Source organism: Siphateles boraxobius, unplaced genomic scaffold (assembly GCF_051911475.1).
Source record: "Siphateles boraxobius isolate OS27281-9 unplaced genomic scaffold, OSU_SipBor_1 5, whole genome shotgun sequence".
Taxonomy (NCBI): domain Eukaryota; kingdom Metazoa; phylum Chordata; class Actinopteri; order Cypriniformes; family Leuciscidae; genus Siphateles; species Siphateles boraxobius.
In genome coordinates, this window is record NW_027509141.1 from 15705574 (window position 1) to 15726034 (window position 20461).

The 20461-nt window shown below is 38.7% G+C and overlaps 1 protein-coding gene across 3 annotated transcripts in view; it reads right to left on the reverse strand.

Moving 5' to 3' along the window:
• Positions 1–20461, reverse strand: part of palm1a (paralemmin 1a) — a 78962-nt gene that overhangs the window by 9531 nt on the left and 48970 nt on the right. For all 3 annotated transcript variants that reach the window (XM_077202907.1, XM_077202904.1, XM_077202906.1), the window contains exons 4-5: positions 12269–12396; positions 2359–2467 (exon numbers count right to left, since the gene is read on the reverse strand). In XM_077202907.1, the coding sequence (XP_077059022.1) occupies positions 2359–2467; positions 12269–12396 (237 nt within the window). The remainder of the gene's footprint in view (positions 1–2358; positions 2468–12268; positions 12397–20461) is intronic.

Sequence of the window (20461 nt, forward strand, 5' to 3'; positions counted from 1 at the left end):
TATCCAAATACAGTAATCTGTCAAATAAATTACTTTGCTATTGTGAAGATAAACTTTTCTGTTTACTACAAGTGTACTTTTTCAGATGAGTGTTAAGTGAGTCTAAACCAGAAACATTCAGGTTAGTATCTGTGCTTGCCTTTCCTCTTAAACCCAATTTCACAAACTTCGTGACTTATAAATTCATGTCAGATGACAATGAACGCTTTTTTTTTTTTACAGTTGATTGGTGATGACACGTTTCCACAGTTATCAACATCGCACATCTAGTAAAGTTTTTAATATTATTATTTTATAATTAATATATATTTATAGCACTAAATGTTGTCTTATATTACCTTGGTGTTTCTAATACAATGGCAAATTTGACATCTTTCTCTAGTCTGACTGCTGTAATCAATCTCTCGATATTTTTTCCCTCTTTTGGAAAGACAAAGAAACGCTATTATAGATTTTTTTTTCCTTTTGATATTGGAGCAAATAGGAATACAGAAATTATATTAGTTGTCATCTCCTGTTTATCTCTATGGAAGTTTACCCAACTATGATGACGACTTCTACTTCTGAGAACCCCAGAAATGTGAAAATTTTGATGGCTAAAGATTCCATTTAGATAAAGAAGAAAGACGCGGTGTAATATCTTAAAATGTGAATATTTATCGTAAAAATATGACTTACTTTGTTTAAAACTTAAGTAATCTAAAAACTGTGAAATAAATATAAACCATTTAAATATGTATTGTGTGAAAATTATGAATGCCCCGTTAACTTGCTGAGGTGTCATTTCCACCTAATTGTTTTAGTTAGTCTATTTGTTTACCAATGACTAGAGAGAACAATGTCAGTAAAGACGAGCATGCTTGAGGTGAAATATGACATATGTATTGTGTGAAGAAAAAGAAAAATCAAGCTAAACACTGTATAACGTGTAAGCTTATTATTGTAGGTATTTTCCAATCAAGCTGTAATTTAGTCAAATAATATTTAATTGTGCATACACATAAAATGCTAGCTATAAAAACAGCCATAATAAGACAAAAGAGTCAGTCATGTAATACTAAAAATGTTTAACATTTCAACCACCACCATTTCCAGCACAGAATGCTATTTAACACAATACATAATTTGAGACGTGGGAATTTTCACTACTTTCAAAAATAAAAAGACACAATTGTCATGTGATATACTGTATACTCTATTGAACATTGTTAAATAAACATTTGTAAAACTAGTCAAAGTGTTTTAAGGAATCATAGTTTAAAGGATAATTCCGGCCAAAAATGAACCTAGGGGTAAATAACACATGGGTACCGAGTCGACCGTTGTCTGGGATGCGTTTTCATGATAATCGAATGAACCCAGTTTTATTGTTAGTTTTAGTTTTACCACAGATTAATTTATAACGCTAGTATATAGGGCATGGAATAACTAAAAATAAAAATCGCTAGTTAATACCACTAACAAGGCAGCATAATTAGGGTCTCTACCTGCAAACCGAAGCATAAACTAACGATAAAACTCGGTGCATTCGATTATCATGAAAACGCATCCCAGAGAACGGTCGACGCAGTACCCATGTGTTATTTACCCCCAGGTTCATTTTTGGCCGGAATTGTCCTTTAATTCACACTCCAACTGGTAAAAAAAAAACATTCAGTTCAAGTCAGAATGTTTTGAGAGCTCTGACTTTTCTCATTCTCTGTCATTTATAAGAACAAAAATGGCAGGTGCCTCAACAGTTCAAGACAGTTAGCAACCTCAATACATATTTCATGTGCTTTCTTTTTGCAAGAAATTGTATAGATGATTAGCAAATAAGTATTTTTGCTGTCACCAACGACAAAGCTACGTGGATCTATTTTTGCATTTCTAAGGGTTTCTGTAGAAACTGATAATTTGGCCTTGAACAACTAAGTTTGTCGTTTCTTAATTTTTAACAGTAATTCCAACATACATAAAAAAAACAAGTTTATCTGAACACTTCTTTGGAAATGTATTCAAATTAACACATAAACTGTAAGCACTAGAGGTCAACATGCACTGAACAGTGACATATGATGTTCTTTAGAGAATATTGACCACAACAGAAAAGTCCAATCAGAGAAAATAATGTGTTATAGCAACGTTCCTGCCGTTGCTATGGAATTCCCTCTGCAAAAGTCAGTCAGTTGTGAATGTTTCGAGCATGCTGCTTGAGTGAGACAGATTTCTGCACTTTAAGCAGTGATGCCCTTAATCAAGATGGCCTTTGTGTAGCCAGACATGAGACGGCCCCATTGTGTGTCATGCTTCAATAGAAGCCTTGGTATCCCCTGCTGCCCAGTTTATGGGTTAGAAAGACATCTGGTCAGAACTCACCATTTTCTCTACTGTCATGGTGTTGACTTCCTGCGCTGCGTCTGACAGGTTCTCTTTGGTTGATGTTACAGATAAACCTGTCTCTAGCTCTTCCAGCTCTCTTTCCAGTCTGGGGTCAATAGTGGGAGAGACAGAGAAAAATAAAAGATGGTTTTTAACCCTCTACCGCAAGCATTATGATAGACCTATAGAAAAAAATATTTGACTTGAAGTGCTGTAAAAAAAAATGTTTGATTTTTTTTAAATTTTAAGGTCCTTTATGATATGTTGCCATACGGCAACAACGTACAACAGTGGATTTTTTTTAGAAGAAAAAAAGCCATTTAAATAAGTTTTTTTTACCCTAATAGCCTACAAATACATTGGCAGTATGACAAGCCGTTTTAACTTTTATTAATTTCCAGGATACTAATTCTTAATATCAACAATTACATTTTTACTAGGTAAAATGATAGTTATTGATATAAGGAATTAGATTTCTACTATAATGGCAATTTTTGATATCAATAATTTAATTTTCACTAGTGACAATTTTAATTTCTGATATCATGAATGTGATTGTTACTAGTAAGAATTTTAGACATTTTAGATATCTAAAATAATATTGATATCAGATTTTCAGATATCAAAAATGATTTTTTTACTGGTAGCAATTCAAATGTTGATATCAAGAATAGACATTTCAACTAGTGACATTTGAATTATTGATATCAGGAATTCACATATTTTCTAACAAAGAAATGATTGATATCAAAATTATATTTCTACTAGTAAGAAATCAATTATTGATACCAACAATTGTTTTTGAATGGAAGCCTATGGTGACATTTTAGTGAAAATACAATTATAGATATCAAGAATTCACATCCTGGAAATGAATAAAAGTTCAAACAGCTTTCCATATTGGCAGTCCTTAACCTATGACTAATCAACATTATATCACTAGCATTAATGTTGTTCCCTTTCGAAGGGAACTCAACAATACGTCAACAACGCTATGGGGGGAACGCCTCAGGCGTGACAGGTGTCTGAAATCACTATCAAATCACGTCAATCATATTGACCGGCGACAGCCCGTGAATCATTAGCGTGAATGATTAACGTGCGACCTGGAAGTATAAAGGGGCGCCTTGCAAACATGACAAATCATCTCATCGTCTTCAGGGACTGTCTGTTTGAAAACGCTACTCAATGAAACGGTAAGAAAATGAAATGTACAGCACACGAGTGTGTTTTTTCCTGCCTGGGAGAAGAGCGCGCACGAGAGGTTCTCGAGGGAATCCTCTGTGTGAACTGTGAGCGTTTTTCTCTTAAAACGCTCCGCTCTCGTCTGGCCCTCTTCTCGAGTGAAGGGGGTTCAACGTCTGGTCCGCGTGGTCCCGCTCGTGCCGAGGCAGAGCGGCGACTTGCATCATGGGCTTCCAGATAGAGCTCATCGATCATCTTGAGAGTCCTGTAAACCTCTCAAATGATTCGACGGCTGACGAGGGCGAACTGCAGGCACCAATGGTTTCCTGCAGTTGCTGCTCTTCAGGACGAGCAGGAGATGGCTGAGGAGGTTTATAATCAGGTAGATCCTGAACCCTCTCAGCCACCCTGCCCCGTGTGTGCAGACCTGGTGGATGTTGTGGAGCGCGCCGCCAACAGGCTGTAGCTGCCATGGCGACGCGCTAGAGGAGAGACCGCTCGCGGTAGGCTTGGCGATCGGTTTCTCCCCTGCCATACACACCAGCTCAGGTGAGCCTTCCATTCCTTCCTGATCTTCACACGGAGATCGAGAGGGCATGGAAGAGCCCATACTCTGCCCGTATTCACCGACATCAGCGGGTTAATTTCACTGATGTTGAGGGGATCGCAGAGCATGGGTATGTGTCGATGCCGCCCATTTGACGAGTCGTTGGCGAACTATCTCGTGTCTGGGCAGGCGTCGACACTGAGAGCTCCAACCCTGCCATCCAAACCGCTAAAGTCAACAGCACGTTTGAATGGCAGAGCATACACGACAGCGGTTCAGGCTGGTGCTTCCCTGCACACTATGGCGGTGTTGCAGGCATATCAGGCCGACCTGCTACAGGATCCTGCATACCGCTGAGATCCGGTTCCACACCCAGGCAGGCGGGAGGGCCTGGCCCTTCACGGTCCGAGGACCGTAGACAGGGCCAGAGAGCCAGTGTCGCCTCTCGTGCGCCCCCTCCGTGGAGGAACAGGGCGCAGAAGAGGCGTGACTCCCGCAAGAAGAGGGATCTGAGGGAGGTTATCCAGCACAAGCGCACACAGTGTCGCTGATGGATAATCTCCCCGGAGGGCTTCATTAAAAAGAAATCCAGCCCTCTCCTCTCTTCTGACTCCCCAGACGTTCATTACATCAGGCCTGGGGCTGGGCCTATGATAAGAACGATGTTCCAATGGCCCGCCTAGGCTTGGCTAGTAGAAACGCCTCTTTCAGGCATGTAAAGTGGTGGACCCCAGGGTCATAAAGAACTATCTGGCGAGTCTTCACTCCGCACGCCGCAGGTGAGCTGACTGGTCTTTTAAGAGTAATTTTTTGTGAATTAAAATTCCGAGATGTATCTCTCTACAGACCTCGTTCCCTGTATAGAGCTATGGGGTCATGTCAAGGTAATAAGGTAAGAGAAGTTTCCTGGATCATTAGGGCCCTGAAGTTCCCCGTTAGGTGGCCAGAACGATAACTATGTTAGCCTTCGGGCTGCTAGCCACCTCAGGGTAGAGTGGTTGGTCTCTCTCTTTAAATTGTTTTACTTAGAGTGTTTACTGGCGCTAGAGCTTCAGATAGATCTTATGTCCGGCCCACAGGTCCGTTTTGACTTCTTCCTGAGTATGTCGCCCCTTGAGCTCTGTTTGGGTTTTCATTAGGCTGAGCGATTCTGCAGCCCTTTGTATGGAATAATACAGACTATATTCTTTAGTAAGGCTGTGGCTCCTCCGAGCCCTCAGATAGATCTATGCTTGCAGGCTGGCCCTCACCAGGGCCGCCTCTGTAGCTGGCCTAGGCTGTGCCAGGGATATTAGAGGCGCTCTGCTAAAAATTTTAGCATTTCTTCCTCTGACCCTTCACTGTGTGAATGTTGGTTTCTAGCATCCCTGTATAAACAGCCTCCTCCCGTGGGAGTCGTTAGGCCAAGGCCCGCCCCCTTCTCTGCATTCTGGGGTGACTAGAGTAATGCAGCGTGGTGCTGAGGATGGTTTGTAAGGACATGGTAGGCCTCAAACAGGCCTCCGTGGTATATATGTCTTTATTGAGCAGGGTTAGGCCGTCTTTCGCTTCACGAAGAAGACTGGGTTTCCTGCCCGACCCTGCCATGCAGAACTGGCCTATGGATTTAGGCCGCCAGTTTAGGCTTCACTCACCTCGCTGAGCTACTGCTCGAGCGCTAGGTTGTAGGTGGTTGGCTTTCATTCAAGCCCCACTCCCCTAGGTTGGGCACAGATACATTTCTGTCACCCCTAGAGCCGCTGGCAGGCCCGCACCCTGATAACCTCAGGGTGAGGTGTGAGTATTCCCCTGTGATACAGGGTAGGTCTGAGCACTTCACTCCCAGTTCTGTTTTATCCCACCTCGCACCACTATGGCTCGGGTCGAGTATGAAGTAAGCTTCACTTCTTCTTTGGTCGAAGTACGCTCCCCTGAAGCCAGAGCATTGCCCTGAGCTGACGCCCATGCACAGATGGTAGGCCCCTGACTAACTGGGGCCTCCGTTGAGGCAGAGTGGCGTATGTTGTACTCCCCTTGTTTTAAGGGTACTAGCTTTCTTGCGGAGTACACTGCCATGGGCAATGTGATTAGGCACCAGGATGCTGTAGGCGCTGTGTAAACAGTTTTTTCTGCCAACGAAGGCTGCGCCATTAGGTAGTAGGCCTCAGCAGGCCTCCTTGATTGGACAGCCCCCCAGAGGGCACTGTAGGCCAGCTCACTTTACGTGGTTGGCCTTGGTGGTTCGGGCAGTTGACTCACTGATGGGTAGTAGGCCTTAAACAGGCCTCCTCGGAGGTGAGTCCCAACATTGTGGGACATACCTTATAGCGCTACTGGAAGCCCATTAGTGAATTATGCTGTGTAGTATGGTTTCCAACAGTGTACTTTATGGCAGAATATGACTTGCTATTAGCTAGTAGGCCCGACCAGGCCTCCCTGATAGGCGAGTCCCCAGCTGGCTGGCCTTAGCAGGCCACCTTATACTTTCACCCGGACTCAGGGCTCAAAGCTACCAGTGAGTTCCCACAGATAGTGGTGACCAGGTGGTAGGCCTCACCAGGCCTCCCTGAAGGTGAGCTCCCCACATACCGTGGTTGTAAGGTAGCAGGCCTCACCGGGCCTCCCTGAAGGTGAGTTCCCACGTACTGTGGTTATCAGGTAGTAGGCCTCACGTGCCTCCCTAAGGGATCAGGTAGTAGGCCTCTCCGGGCCTCCCTGTAACGCTCCCTAGTGGTGCTGGGTTTATGAAGCTAGTGGTCTCTTGCTATCAGTTTCAGCTAGCCTTAATAGGCAGCTGCTGAAGGCGAGCTTGCGCCCTGGCTCGCTAAAGTGTTCTAAAGTATTCTCTGCTAAAAGTATTCGCTAAAGTATTCTCTGCTAAAGGTTCCCTCCCGGAACCGTTTTCTGCCTACAGCCTGGTTTGCCTACCAGGCAGACCTTGTGCTCCCCTCACGAGGGTCTCTATGAGCATGCGGCTGCCTGAGTCTGGTCAGACGGTCGTAGGCCTCTCGTGAGGCCTCCCAGTTAGATCAGCCCTTAGGCCTTCACAGGCCTCCTCAGTGTTTTGAAACACAGACACTGGGTTGATCCGTGGATCGAGTAGAGAAACTCCCCTCGCTAGCAAGGGTCGGAAAGCACTATGCTGAGTCATACTCTCCGGGATATCCCGTCTCTGAGATCCGGGCCGAGTGGTTCACTGCCAGCTTCGCAGTCCCTCGGGTTGGATGCCTTACTTAAGGCATTTGTCCAGAGGCTCTGTCTTCAGACAGACAGGATTTGGCCAGACTAAGTGTCTATGTACTGGCGCCAGGTCAGGCCGTCCTGGTGGCATTTCGGGGCAGAGTACGTTCCCCTGAATAGTGACTGGCTGGGGTTCCCTTGGGTTCCCTAGCCACATTCCCTAGAAGGGACCCCTTCTAATTGGAAGCTGAGGTTCCAGGCCCTGAGCCGGCCCAGGTAGACCTTTCATTTAACCATGTTTATGAAGGTTTTTCTGTGAGGCTGTAGCTTGGGCTATGACCGTAGGGAATGCTGTCACCGACAGCCCAGTGTGACCTGAGGGTGAGTGGTTCTAGCGTTTCATTTGAAGTTGCTGGTTCTGACAGTTGTCACTGCCACTTGGCATGCACTCCCCTTAGCATGGCGGCGTTGGTATATCGTTCCCCATAGCGTCGTTGACGTATTGTTGAGTTCCCTTCGAAAGGGAACGTCTCAGGTTACGACTGTAACCTATGTTCCCTGAGAACAGGGAACGAGACAATACGTCTCCCTGCCATGCCTCGGGGCTTGCCTACCGTACAGTCCCTTCAGACGATAAGGTGATTTGTCATGTTTGCAAGGCGCCCCTTTATACTTCCAGGTCGCACGTTAATCATTCACGCTAATGATTCACGGGCTGTCGCCGGTCAATATGATTGACGTGATTTGATAGTGATTTCAGACACCTGTCACGCCTGAGGCGTTCCCCCCATAGCGTCGTTGACGTATTGTCTCGTTCCCTGTTCTCAGGGAACATAGGTTACAGTCGTAACCTGAGACGTTATTGCTACAGCTTAACAGATTGCAGCTGACCTGTCTAGCTAGCTAAACTATTGCAATAATGTCATTCCACTATTGCACAGTGTTGCCGCTTGGCAACACAGACATTTGATCAATTTACCAAAAACTGATTTCATAAAAACCTTTTTTTTTTGGTGAATATGTCATCATAACTTAACTGAGGTGATGTTTTGATTTTTTTGTGTGTATGTGATATGGGATGGTCCTTGTTTGTTACTGACGTTCTAGATTGCTTTCAGCAACTACCGACAAGAGACGGCAGTCTGTCAAAAATCGCGCCACAGAAAAAATTGCATGTCATGTGACTTAACCAAAGCACATCATTGGCTAAACTAAGGTCTTCTCATTCCAACAAAAAAACATTAGAATGTTTTCTTAAAGAAACATTGGCAATGAAATGAACACAAAGAGTATGTTGACAAATGGCAACACCATGCGGTAGAGGGTTAAGTATATTATTTTTATATAACCAATCCATCTTATTTCTAACGTAACAGCGGACATGGGCATTTCGAACTTAAATGTGCAAGGCTTCCAGTGTCATTCAATAGCCTGCAAAAAAATTGCCTGTTATGCTGCTTGATATGTCAAACTATGCTATTTGACATCACATTATTTGATTTTTCCTTTATCAGAATTATAAACACACTTCTTTGTAGTGCAAAATAGTTTTACTTTTTACAGCACTTTGTTATTCTTCTAGTTATTTACGTAGCAGCTAAAGAATCAAAAGTCTTGCACATTCAAAGAAAATAGCTTACTTCTGCATTGCAAGATAAGGTTTAGGAATGGGAATTGGTTTATCTTTAGGTAAGGAAAAACATAGTTGTTTCTACAATTAATAATATTCATTTTATACTACGGGGCTGTTCAATGCTTGAATCTGATTGGTTGACAAACGTTTTAAGGTGTGCAATTTTTTTACAGGGAAATGCACGGCTAAAGTAGTTCCAGGCTGATCTTAAACAAATTACATGTTCCATATCCATATCACCAAATTATTTCAGTTATTTTTAAAGGTCCATACAGCCTACAACAGCAAAAGAACCAACACCCACAAAGCCACACTAGCCAAACAAATAAATATTGTGTATAGTAAACAATACACTCTTAAAGGGATACTCCACCAGTTTTTCTTATTAAACTATGTTATTCCCTTAACTAAGACGAGTTGATACATACCTCTCTCGTCTCAGTGCGTGCACTATATCGCTCTGTATTGCCGCAAAACTATGTTAGCACTTAGCTTAGCCCATGCATTAAATATGGGCCAAGCAGAGAAGCGACCAAACACTTCCACGTTTTCCCTATGTAAACACAGTTACTCGAGTAGTGTAACTTGACCTGGGCTGGTGACACAAAATAAACCGTTGCGCTTTTCTAAGCGTTTAAAATTGATGACTATATTGTATGGCGGAATACCATAACAAGTGCTTTTGAGCACTTCGACTTGGCGCAATAATATCTTCACTCGTGAAAAGTCCTCTTACCGGCTCCCGCTTCCTCTCCCTCTGACATTTCCGTCAATACAACGAGAGGAAGCGGGAGCCGGTAAGAGGACTTTTCACGAGTGAAGATATTATTGCGCCAAGTCGAAGTGCTCAAAAGCACTTGTTATGGTATTCCGCCATACAATATAGTCATCAATTTTAAACGCTTAGAAAAGCGCAACGGTTTATTTTGTGTCACCAGCCCAGGTCAAGTTACACTACTCGAGTAACTGTGTTTACATAGGGAAAACGTGGAAGTGTTTGGTCGCTTCTCTGCTTGGCCCATATTTAATGCATGGGCTAAGCTAAGTGCTAACATAGTTTTGCGGCAATACAGAGCGATATAGTGCACGCACTGAGACGAGAGAGGTATGTATCAACTCGTCTTAGTTAAGGGAATAACATAGTTTAATAAGAAAAACTGGTGGAGTATCCCTTTAAGAAAAATGGTTCTAAACAGTACCGAATTTTGGGAACAGAACCAGAACCCTTTTTGGTGCTAAATAGAACACTTTTTATAAGGTTCCATAAAGAGCCATGCTTTCAAAGTGCTATATAGAACCTTAATGGTGTTATAAATAACCTTTTCAACAATATTTATTTTCATTACTATAAGTATATTATCTTCATATTAATATTATTTTTTTATAAATTATTTATTAATATTGTTTTTTTTTGGTCCTCTATCTGCCAGATCTTATATCTTGTTGCCTTTATTTGGGTTTTACATAAAAAAGCATGTTCTTGTTCATGTACTTTTATTTTTTGCAGATTGTAGCAAAAATGACAGTGCTCTAATAACAGTTGTTGGCTGAATACATTAATAAATAACAATTGACATTGAACACGATATAGATGTAATGAAGACCAAGTTCCAGTGAAATATCTTCACAATCCCCTATGTCTTTTACGTCCTTCATTATGTGTTTATTCTGAGCTGTTTCTCACTGCAGATGATGAGGTTATGGTACGGGAAAGCATCTGAAATAAACAATAGAGTTTAGAGTTACATTGTGTCTTTTCCATTTGATTATGTAAAAACAATTATTTTCATGAAGGCCAAAATTAGTAAAAATGGACAGAATGAGGATATACCGTGACATAAAGTCATGGTATAGCTTTAATGTTTTTTTGTGACTGGGTATGTTTAGGCATAAAGTCAAAAAATCAAACAATATGGATAATAAATTCCATATCTCTGTTACTTACTTTGTGGAGAAGAGAAGATGAGTATCCTCAACTGAACAGAGCTGCTCACACTTAGCCAACATGTTCTGTTAAACTAAAAGAGAAAAATACATGATTGTTAGAAAATTATTGTTACAATTTTTAAAGTTAAAATTTATAGACATTTTTAGAAAGAAATAATTTACCTGTTGAGAGTATGTTGACAGTCTGTGTAGTAACTGTAGATGTATAGCTGAGGTCCAGAAAATCAGTAATGGGGGGCTTTGACAGTTACAGATTTGAAATACAAAAAGGTGGGAATAAAGAACCCTAAACTCTAACACAAAGAACCATTTCAGCATAATAAAGGGTTCATTAGGACAATACGGTACTAAATATAACCGTTACTGCGTGTAAAGAACCTTTAAAGAACCATATAAACGACAAATGTTTTTTTTGGCCACAAAATTAATTTTTATTATGTATTATGTATTTATTATGGAAAATAATAAACTCAAACGAACACACGATGTAAATGTGTAGTCAGCGTCGCTCTGACGATTGTATCAATAAAATAGTTAAGCAACTTAAAAGCTATGTGACATTTCTCACTAGCTAGGTAATACAGGCGCTGTTCGTGGAGCAAAATAAACATACTATTTTGATATTATTGGAGATGCTGCTGCCGAACATTGATGAGAGACGCACAGTACTCTGGTAATTCACACATGCTCTCTCTCTCTCTCTCTCTCTCTCTCACTCTCTCTGTAATAACTGCAATAAACTACTATCAGTGGCTGAAGCCTCCGTTACTAGCTCTAAAATTACCTTTTGGAATTAGTAACGGAGGCTTTGGATTAAATGCGTAAGAAAGTAGTCCTACACACAAGGTGTTTCTACTAATAATACGGCCCATTGTCAATTAATCCTTTCTTATTATATATCTGCACCAATTAAAATCTGTTCTCTTCGTTGTTTACAATTATGTAAACATGTATTACCTAATTTTTAGGTTACAGTGCAAAACACTTTCACAAAGTTAAAGGATCTGTAGCAATTAAAATCTATTTTCACAAATCTCGATTTTTCACACCACACCTTTATGTGAGGGTCTTCAACACCAGACCTTACTGGCATTGGCTGTTTACTGGCATGATTCACTGGTTGGCATACCAGTTCTGTGCTATGCCCTTGCAGCCAGAGCAGAGATTTAATCAGGGAGTGGAGATATAGACTGACTGCTCTGACCCATGCCACTTTTTCACCAATAAACTGAGACAAATCACATAAGAAAAATCTTGGCCACTAGATCCATATTACACAGTCCAGGCTGATGGATCTCACATTAGGGACTCTAACCGCAGCTGGACTGAAAAACAGAGGCAGGAGACACACATCTACTTCTATTTACTAGTCCTTTTATAAAAAGTGTCTCCTTAGTTAAATGCAACTCTTTATTGCACTGGTGTGACTGGTTTACCTAAGAATGGTCTCCTCAAGACCTCTGGTTTTGGCCTCGTCTTCCCGCAACTGTTTTGTGGTCTCGTCTTCCTCCAGTCCTGCAGAGGGCGCACCGTCTAGCAGCCATCTTTCCCTCAGTGCCTTTGACTACAAGAAAATGCACATTTTCTGTAAGCAAGGTATACTCAAATGACCTCGTGCATTTGTCAAAATGTGCATTATACAACAGAATATATACTCTGGGGAACACTGTATCCCATCATGCAACCTTCTGTGAAACAATGTAACAAATGATATAGAAGCAATCATTGCTATTTTTTTTTTTATTCATTGATATATATATATATATATATATATATATATATATATATATATATATATATATATATATATATATATATATATATATATATATTAATCCAAATGTTTCCACCAAATGTCATTTTAACTCACATGCGAAATATATATATATATATTTTTTGTTTTGTTTTTGTTTTCTGAGCGGTCAGTTATTGCATTTCATTTAAAAATATTTTAGCATCGATTGCTGCAACTGACCAATCAGAATCAAGTATTTCAAGAGAGCTATGTAACAATGTTGCACATTGTATACTGTTTTTATTTTTTGTAAATCATATGCAGTATACAGTATATAAGCAATCAGTATGCTTGTATTCCATTTTTGAACACAGTTAAATACACTACTGGTCATCATTACAAACATTACAATTTGTAATGATATGGGAAAAAAGTCTCCAATGCTCAACAAGGCAACATTTATTTAATCAAAAATACAGTAAAAACTGTATTGTGAAATATTACAATTTAAAATAACATATTTTTAAATTTTTTCTGTGATTTCAAAAATTTTCAAGTCATTACTCCATTTATCAGTGTCACATGACCCTTCATTCTAATATTTTGTGCTCAGGTATCAATAAATTATTACTGGAGCTCAATGATCAATAACGGTTCTTATTATTATCAATGTTAAAAACATTTTTGCTGCTTAATATTTTTGTGGAAACCATGATGCAATTTTAATCTATAAAGATCAAAAGAACAGCATTTTTTTAAAATAGAAATGTTTTGTAATATTATAAATGTTTTGACAAATATTACTTACCCCAAACCTTTGAAAGATAGTGTGTTACAGTGATCACAAAAACAGAAAGCAGCAACAATTTCAACATTGATAATAAGAAGAAATAGAGTAATGGCTGCTGAATGGCAAAAAAGGTTTGCCATCACAGGAATAAATTACATTTTAAAATAGAAAACAGTCTTTCAATTGCAATAATATTTCACATATTACTGTTTTTTAACTGTATTTTGATCAAATTGTTATTGTATAAATTATTTACCAATTCAAACACAGATTTAGGGTAAAGATGGTGTTGTTACAATGAAGTTACAATGTTGTTACAATAGTTTTAACCAATATCCCCCAATACAGGTCTTGACTGGTTTAGAGAAGAAATAAAAATTAAACTTGGTTAAAAAAAAGAAAAAAAGCGAGATTTAGAGTCTTAGATTTGGAAAGTGATGAACATTATAGAAGATATATATATATATATATATATATATATATATATATATATATATATATATATATATATATATATATATATATATACATGTGTAGATAAAAGTGATTCATGCATCAGTTGAACAATGATGATAGTGACACATGTCCCAAAAGAGTTTGAATTATGTTGTCTCCAGCCTTTGGAGATCTCCTATGAGAGAAGAGATCTTTACTAACCAAATAGTGCACAGCTCTTGCTCTCAGAGCCTGCATTATTCAGTTAATTGGCACTAAAATCTAAGTGTTGAGCTGGCACTAAGCTGCCTTGGCACCAAACCAGGCACTGCTCTGATTTACTCTCTGAAACTGATCTTACCCTCTTCTTGACTCTTAAAGCCTGATGGTTGCTTTTTGGTAGACATTAAACTATATGCCAATTTGTTTGCCATTCACAAACTGCATAAGATGTGCATGTGTATAGGCTGTCCTGTACCCAGCCCATTTCCAGCAACCATTAAAAAAGTCTTCAGCTAAGTACAGTTCCTTCAAACTTCAGGAATATAGACTGGGCGGGGTAATAATGTTGCTATGCAAACCTTTTACAGTAGCTTATGCAAATCCAAATCCAATCCTTTCTGCTGATTTTAGTATACTGCAGTTCTAGCATCATTTATGTTGATTAGTTCTTTTATTGCAATATATGGATATCTTACAGGCAGTCAAAAAAGAAAAATCAAAGATAAGACTTAGCATTATGGAAGTGAGTTGTATCGTTTGTTGGCTGTCCAGCCCCTAAAGAGCTCTTGGCATTAACTGCTAAATGCTCTGCAGGCCTCGGACATTCCTGCCTCTCCCAGCTGTTACTGACCAAAACTTTGAAGATGGCCATCTTCTTTATAACATTCTTTATGTGCTAATACTACATTATACTGTATATTTTTATTCAAGCATAACAGTTCATGAATACCCGTTCTTCTCTAAGCTATTTCTGGGCTAATAGTTCAGATTTGTTCTTGTCCTGGCAGTTTTTTTTACTGATCTATAAAATTGTTCAGCTTTATTTACAGAAAAAAACTTTAATTTTTCATTAATTGTGTTTACCATTATTAATTCATTGTTTGTTTGTTTTTACCAAAAGCAATATTTTTATTAATAAAATGTTTATAAATATTATAACTAATACACACATACACACACACATATATATATATATAATATTCACAAACATTTTATTAATAAAGTTTCTCATTGGCATAATAGCTGGAAACGATAACTCTATGTAATTTCATGACAACTATAGAGCAGTAGATTAATATTCATGTTTATAGATATGTTGATATATTATCATATTTTTTATAATAATAAGAGATAATTTGTAACCAGATAATTTAAACTTCTTCCTCTTATGCAGCTAAATAATATTACCTCGGTAAACATCTGAATATGATCAAGGAACATATGATAGTAGCACTGGTCTTTTTAAAATAATCAAATCACTAAAAGAGTAATTCAATCATATTTTGAGTATAGGTCATCAGTGAGCATTATTGCACTTTTATTCTTTACCTTACTTCTTTCGTTTCTTTGTTTTCTTTCATCTCCTTTCTTTTTCATTTTAGCTTGAACTGCTACCTCCTACTCCCCAGAGACCCACTGTGGGAGAGCGTACTGACCACACACACACACACACACACACACACACACACACACACACACACACACACACACACACACACACACACAGACCTCTTCACTGACGCAATGCAATAAAAAATACAGGACAAAGCGCACAAGCGCCTATGTGCTTATAGTGGCAGAGCCATTGTTTTCAAAAGTAAATGGATCCAGATTTTTAGGCAACAGATTAAAACAATTTTAAGTTTAATTAAAACAAAGACATTTGTTGGCCTATTAGAGTTCACCACTCTCAATCATGTGACCTGTCTTAACCCATCCCACTAATCAAATCACACCAAACCAATCCGCATCATTAACATCCTCTCAGTACATCCTTTAATCAGCCTGGAGAAACCAAAGAGCCAATCAAAACAGGGAAGCTTTGGAGCCAAAATACTGACATGGTATGAGTGTGACACTTCATACAGACATAAGCTTTAGCAGGACTTGGCCAGAGGCCTAAAACTGCATAGCTTCATACCTCAATTGGTTTGAATTGTTCTGTATTTGGACAGAATCCTTTGGCCCCTATCTTAGATTGACAAATGCCTGCTCAAATATCAGAGAGCATGTGTTTTCAGGAATCTCAGAGGCCCCTCCATACTTTTGCGACCTGCGGCCCATTATTCACTGGCTATTCATCTCTCTCTCTTTCTCTCCCTTTGCATTTTGCTGACTCTGAATGGAAGCTCCATAGAAACTGCTAATGAGGAGAGTTTTTGGATCTTATCTCTGGCCAACACAGCAAAGTCTCTCAACCACAGCTGCTCTAAAGTTGTGAAGCCTCAAAACACACAGAGAGAAAAAAACACAGCTAGTTTCAACTTCCACAATATTTACAAGAAGGACTGTCAATAATAATGATGATCCAATTAATTACAGCATAAGATGAATGAATACTCAAGGTAAATCACAATTAATCATATATATTAGTATCTGCAGCCTCCAAAAGAACATAATGCAAAAACATGACATTATTGTGGCTGGAGAAGGCATTACATGCAATGAAAAAGCATCCACTTTACAATAAAGTTTCTCATACTGTCTCAAATAGAATAACACAAGATGCATGTTGGTATTAATGTACAGATTCGAACCTATGCCACATGTGCACCATTTTGGTGAAATAATGGGTTAAGTAAATGCCAAAAATCATTATTTGACATTGTTAAAGGTGGGGTATGTGATTTGGAAAACGACCGGCAGATTTTGAAAATATACAATTCAAATGGTCCTACCTTCTTTCCTCCAACGCTGGCCCTGACTCCACTCATTCGAAGAACATGGACGCGCAATCATGCACGAGCGAAAACTCAGATGAGCGAGAGATTGTAATGACGATTTACTACTACTAATCATGCAACCGGCTTTACTGACGAGATGCGCATGCGTCACAAGCTTTGAGTATGCGCCCGAAGGGGGTCACGCGCGCTGGGGGGAGGGGGGTATGGTACGACCGTTTGATTGACGAACTTACTGTCCAATGATTCTAGGTGGTCTTGGAAATGATTGGCTGGAGTCCTGCTCGTTCCACAATGATTAAATTGCTTAATTTTCATTTCAGTGCTTCTAACTCAGTGGCTGTAAGTGGGTTAGGAATAGGATTTCAAGTTATTTTGAAAAAATTGACAAAAAAGGGAATCACATATATAGCCCACCTTTAACAGTACAGTGAAACTGTGCAGTGTTATTATAGTGTAATTTGTTCAAATTTTTACGTTTTTAATTTTATTTTTTCAATTTTAGGACTTTTTGTTATTTGCTTCTGTCATTATTATTATTTAAATATTTCTATTTAGCCTAATTTAGTTTTATTTCAGTTTTAGTCATTTTAGTACTATAATTTCAACTTCAGGTTCAAGACAACTTTTCTAATTCAACATACTGCTGGTGCCTAAATAGACATACATAAATCCTGTTGCAGATCTAGGCAGGTGGAGGTGGAGAGTTTCAGAGGAACAAAGAACCAGACTATCTACATATTGATCAATGAATCTTGTTGGCTGCAGGATCAGCAGAGGCCAATCAGCTTGTGCCATGTGGTAATTAAGTGATTGCTTGCAGATTGCATGTAAAGAACCTATCAGGTTCCAACCTATGCGCCCTCTAGAGTTTCATGAATAAACTATTAGGTCAACTGGGTATATATGTCTACTGAAAAAAACATGCATACCGCACACTGTATACATCAGGGGTCTCCAACACGTCGCTCACGAGCTACCAGTAGCTCGTGGCCTCATTGGAGGTAACTCGCCAAGGGGCCGATCACGTCTTTTGCGCGCTCAAGTTCGTTATTCCAAATGTAGGAAGCTCATAATTGAAGGGACGCTCTAATTTTTACAGGCGTAGCGAGGTGAAAAAATCCATTAAAACTTTGTCATTGTGGAGGGCGCAGTGCATGGTTGCATAGCAACGACAGACGCCACGGGAAAATCGGACCAAATTTTACTATTAATAATAAAAGATAAGCTAATGTACATTCTAAAAGTCAGTAATTTATCTTTTTTGACTCATTCTTTTTATAAAAATTAAAGGCTGAAATATGCAAGGTTTGTTTTTATAAATCTTTTTTTGTCAAAACTTTATTTGAACTTGTACATGTTAGTTAGTTAGAAGATAACATGTCGCAAGACACTCCTTTAAAATCTAGCCATAATTTTAATGTTGTTATTTTAATCTTTATGTGAACAAAAAGTGCATATTAATGCTAATTATATTTGTTATTTGCTGGTTTTTGACATAAAACTTGTTGAATTGACTTTTTGTGTAGTATTAGTACTTTTGAAACAGGATTCTGTCATAATCGTGATCATTTTGGTCACTATAATCATGAAATTAAATTTTCATGCCATTTCATCTCTAGTTAAGATGCACTATAAAATCAACTATAATTATGTGTTTTTACAGTATAATATGCAAAGAACAATTTTCTATAAAAAAATAATCTCTGACATTTATGTTCTTTTCTCTGACATTTAAAGGTATTGTAGGTAGAAATCCCCAAAAATACTTTTTTCCAATTTTTTTCAAACTGTCTTTATATATCAATGCATAATTAAAATGTAAGTACTCTGGAAAATAAATTATAAAAATCGAGTGTCTGTAGTTCTCTCAGGACTGTAATAAACACAGCTCATTATTCCAACCGGGACGAAAGAAATGATTGGCTGGGGCGACTGTCACTCTCCCTCGCTACCATGGATACCACCTCTGCTGATACAGGAGGAGCCCAAATGCGCGCACCCGTTTGAAAAGGAACGGAAGCTAGTAATAACAAACAATTATGGCAGAGAAAGAACAGTCACAATTCTCAGTAACGTTACCTGCATATAGAGGCAGCGAAGTCAAACGAGTTAAAAAAAGGAAGACAGTATTTGAAAAGGCTATGAACAAAAAGTCTTTGGATAAATAAAGAAATCATAAGAGAGTCGGCGTGGCTTTCCAGCGTCGGCGACTACTGAGGGATCTCAAGGGGCTGAAAAGTGACTCCATGATGGCTTTATTTCTGCTGGACAGGTAATCTTGCTGTTTTCATTTTGATGGCATTTATTTTTTCATGAAGCATGTATCACTAGCACACCTAACTACCTAATATTAGCTACCTAACGTTACGTAGCATAACTAACGGTACTGGCTTAGCTATGACAGTGTAACTTTGGTGTCGACTAGTATAACGTTACTGTTAGTGAGCCAGGGTTGAGACGATAAATAAGCAATAGGCCTATCTGCAGTCGAAAGCTGTTTTATTTAATTTCGCCGAATCTAACTTTAGGTTAAAAAGTTTAGGGGATCTATTTTTATACCTAGCTTTACCCTCTGCCTAAACTGTGTTCCTATTTTCACCGTGAACTCTATCTACTCCGTTTTTTCACGTTTGGTTTGTTGTTATATGCTCTACATATGTTTACATATGTCTTTATGTTGTATCTGTATGTGCTATACAATATATCTTGTGTGTGTGTGTGTTATATTATCTTAGGTCTGCAATGCAGTTGTGAGAAGGTGTTTGAGTGTATGTAATTCAGTTTATCTGTAAACAATCTTATGTTATGAATCTTACAAATTCACCTTCATCACAGTGTAACTGATATTAACGGCAAACGTGTTTCAATGAAGCTATTTATAGCTTTGCCTTATATTGAGTTTGATTCCGTTACGAGCTAGTAAAATATTTTAAACTTTACAAGTATCGTTATGCGAGCTGGATAGTGAGTACTAACAGCCATGTTAATTGTTTATATTCATACTGATAAAGTTAGTTATTTTATTACTTGTGATTCTGACATGATGTCACTACATCTGGTAAAGCTGGTAAACGCGTCCGACTCTTCCAGCTGAGCGAATGGCCGGGATCGCGCGTTCATTTGTTTTGGGGGCGTGGCTTTGGAAGGAGCCGAGTAGGGAGGGAGTGGGAGTTAATGGAATAATGAGCTGTGTTTATTGTAGTCCTAAGAGGACTACAGACACTCGATTTTTATAATTTCTTTTCCAGAGTACTTACATTTTAATTATGCATTGATATATAAAGACAGTTTAAACAAATTTTGACAAAAAGTATTTTTGTGGATTTCTACCTACAATACCTTTAAGGGTGACATATAGGCCTACAAAAACTCTTTTAGGTCTAAAACAGTTTAGATAGTTGTTAATATGAGAGTTATGAGAGATTATTTAAGAGATTTAAGTACTGTATTTTAGCTCTCGGCCACTACCTTTTAAAAAAAGTAATTTTTCAAATTAAGAAAAAAAAAACTTTCAAATTAAGTAAGGTTGGAGACCCCTGGTATAGTACATGCTGGACACTCAGGGGTGTGTGTTAACTCTTTTTGAACATACTGGTGCTACAGATGTTGATGGTTTTGTAGCAAAGGCCACACACTTATAACTTAATAAGTATAAAAGCCTTACCGTTTCTGAAAACAACCATAAATAGTGCAGTTCTTTATTATTAATCTGTATACTGCCTTTATTCTATTAATTTATTTTATAACTTTAAAATACATGAAA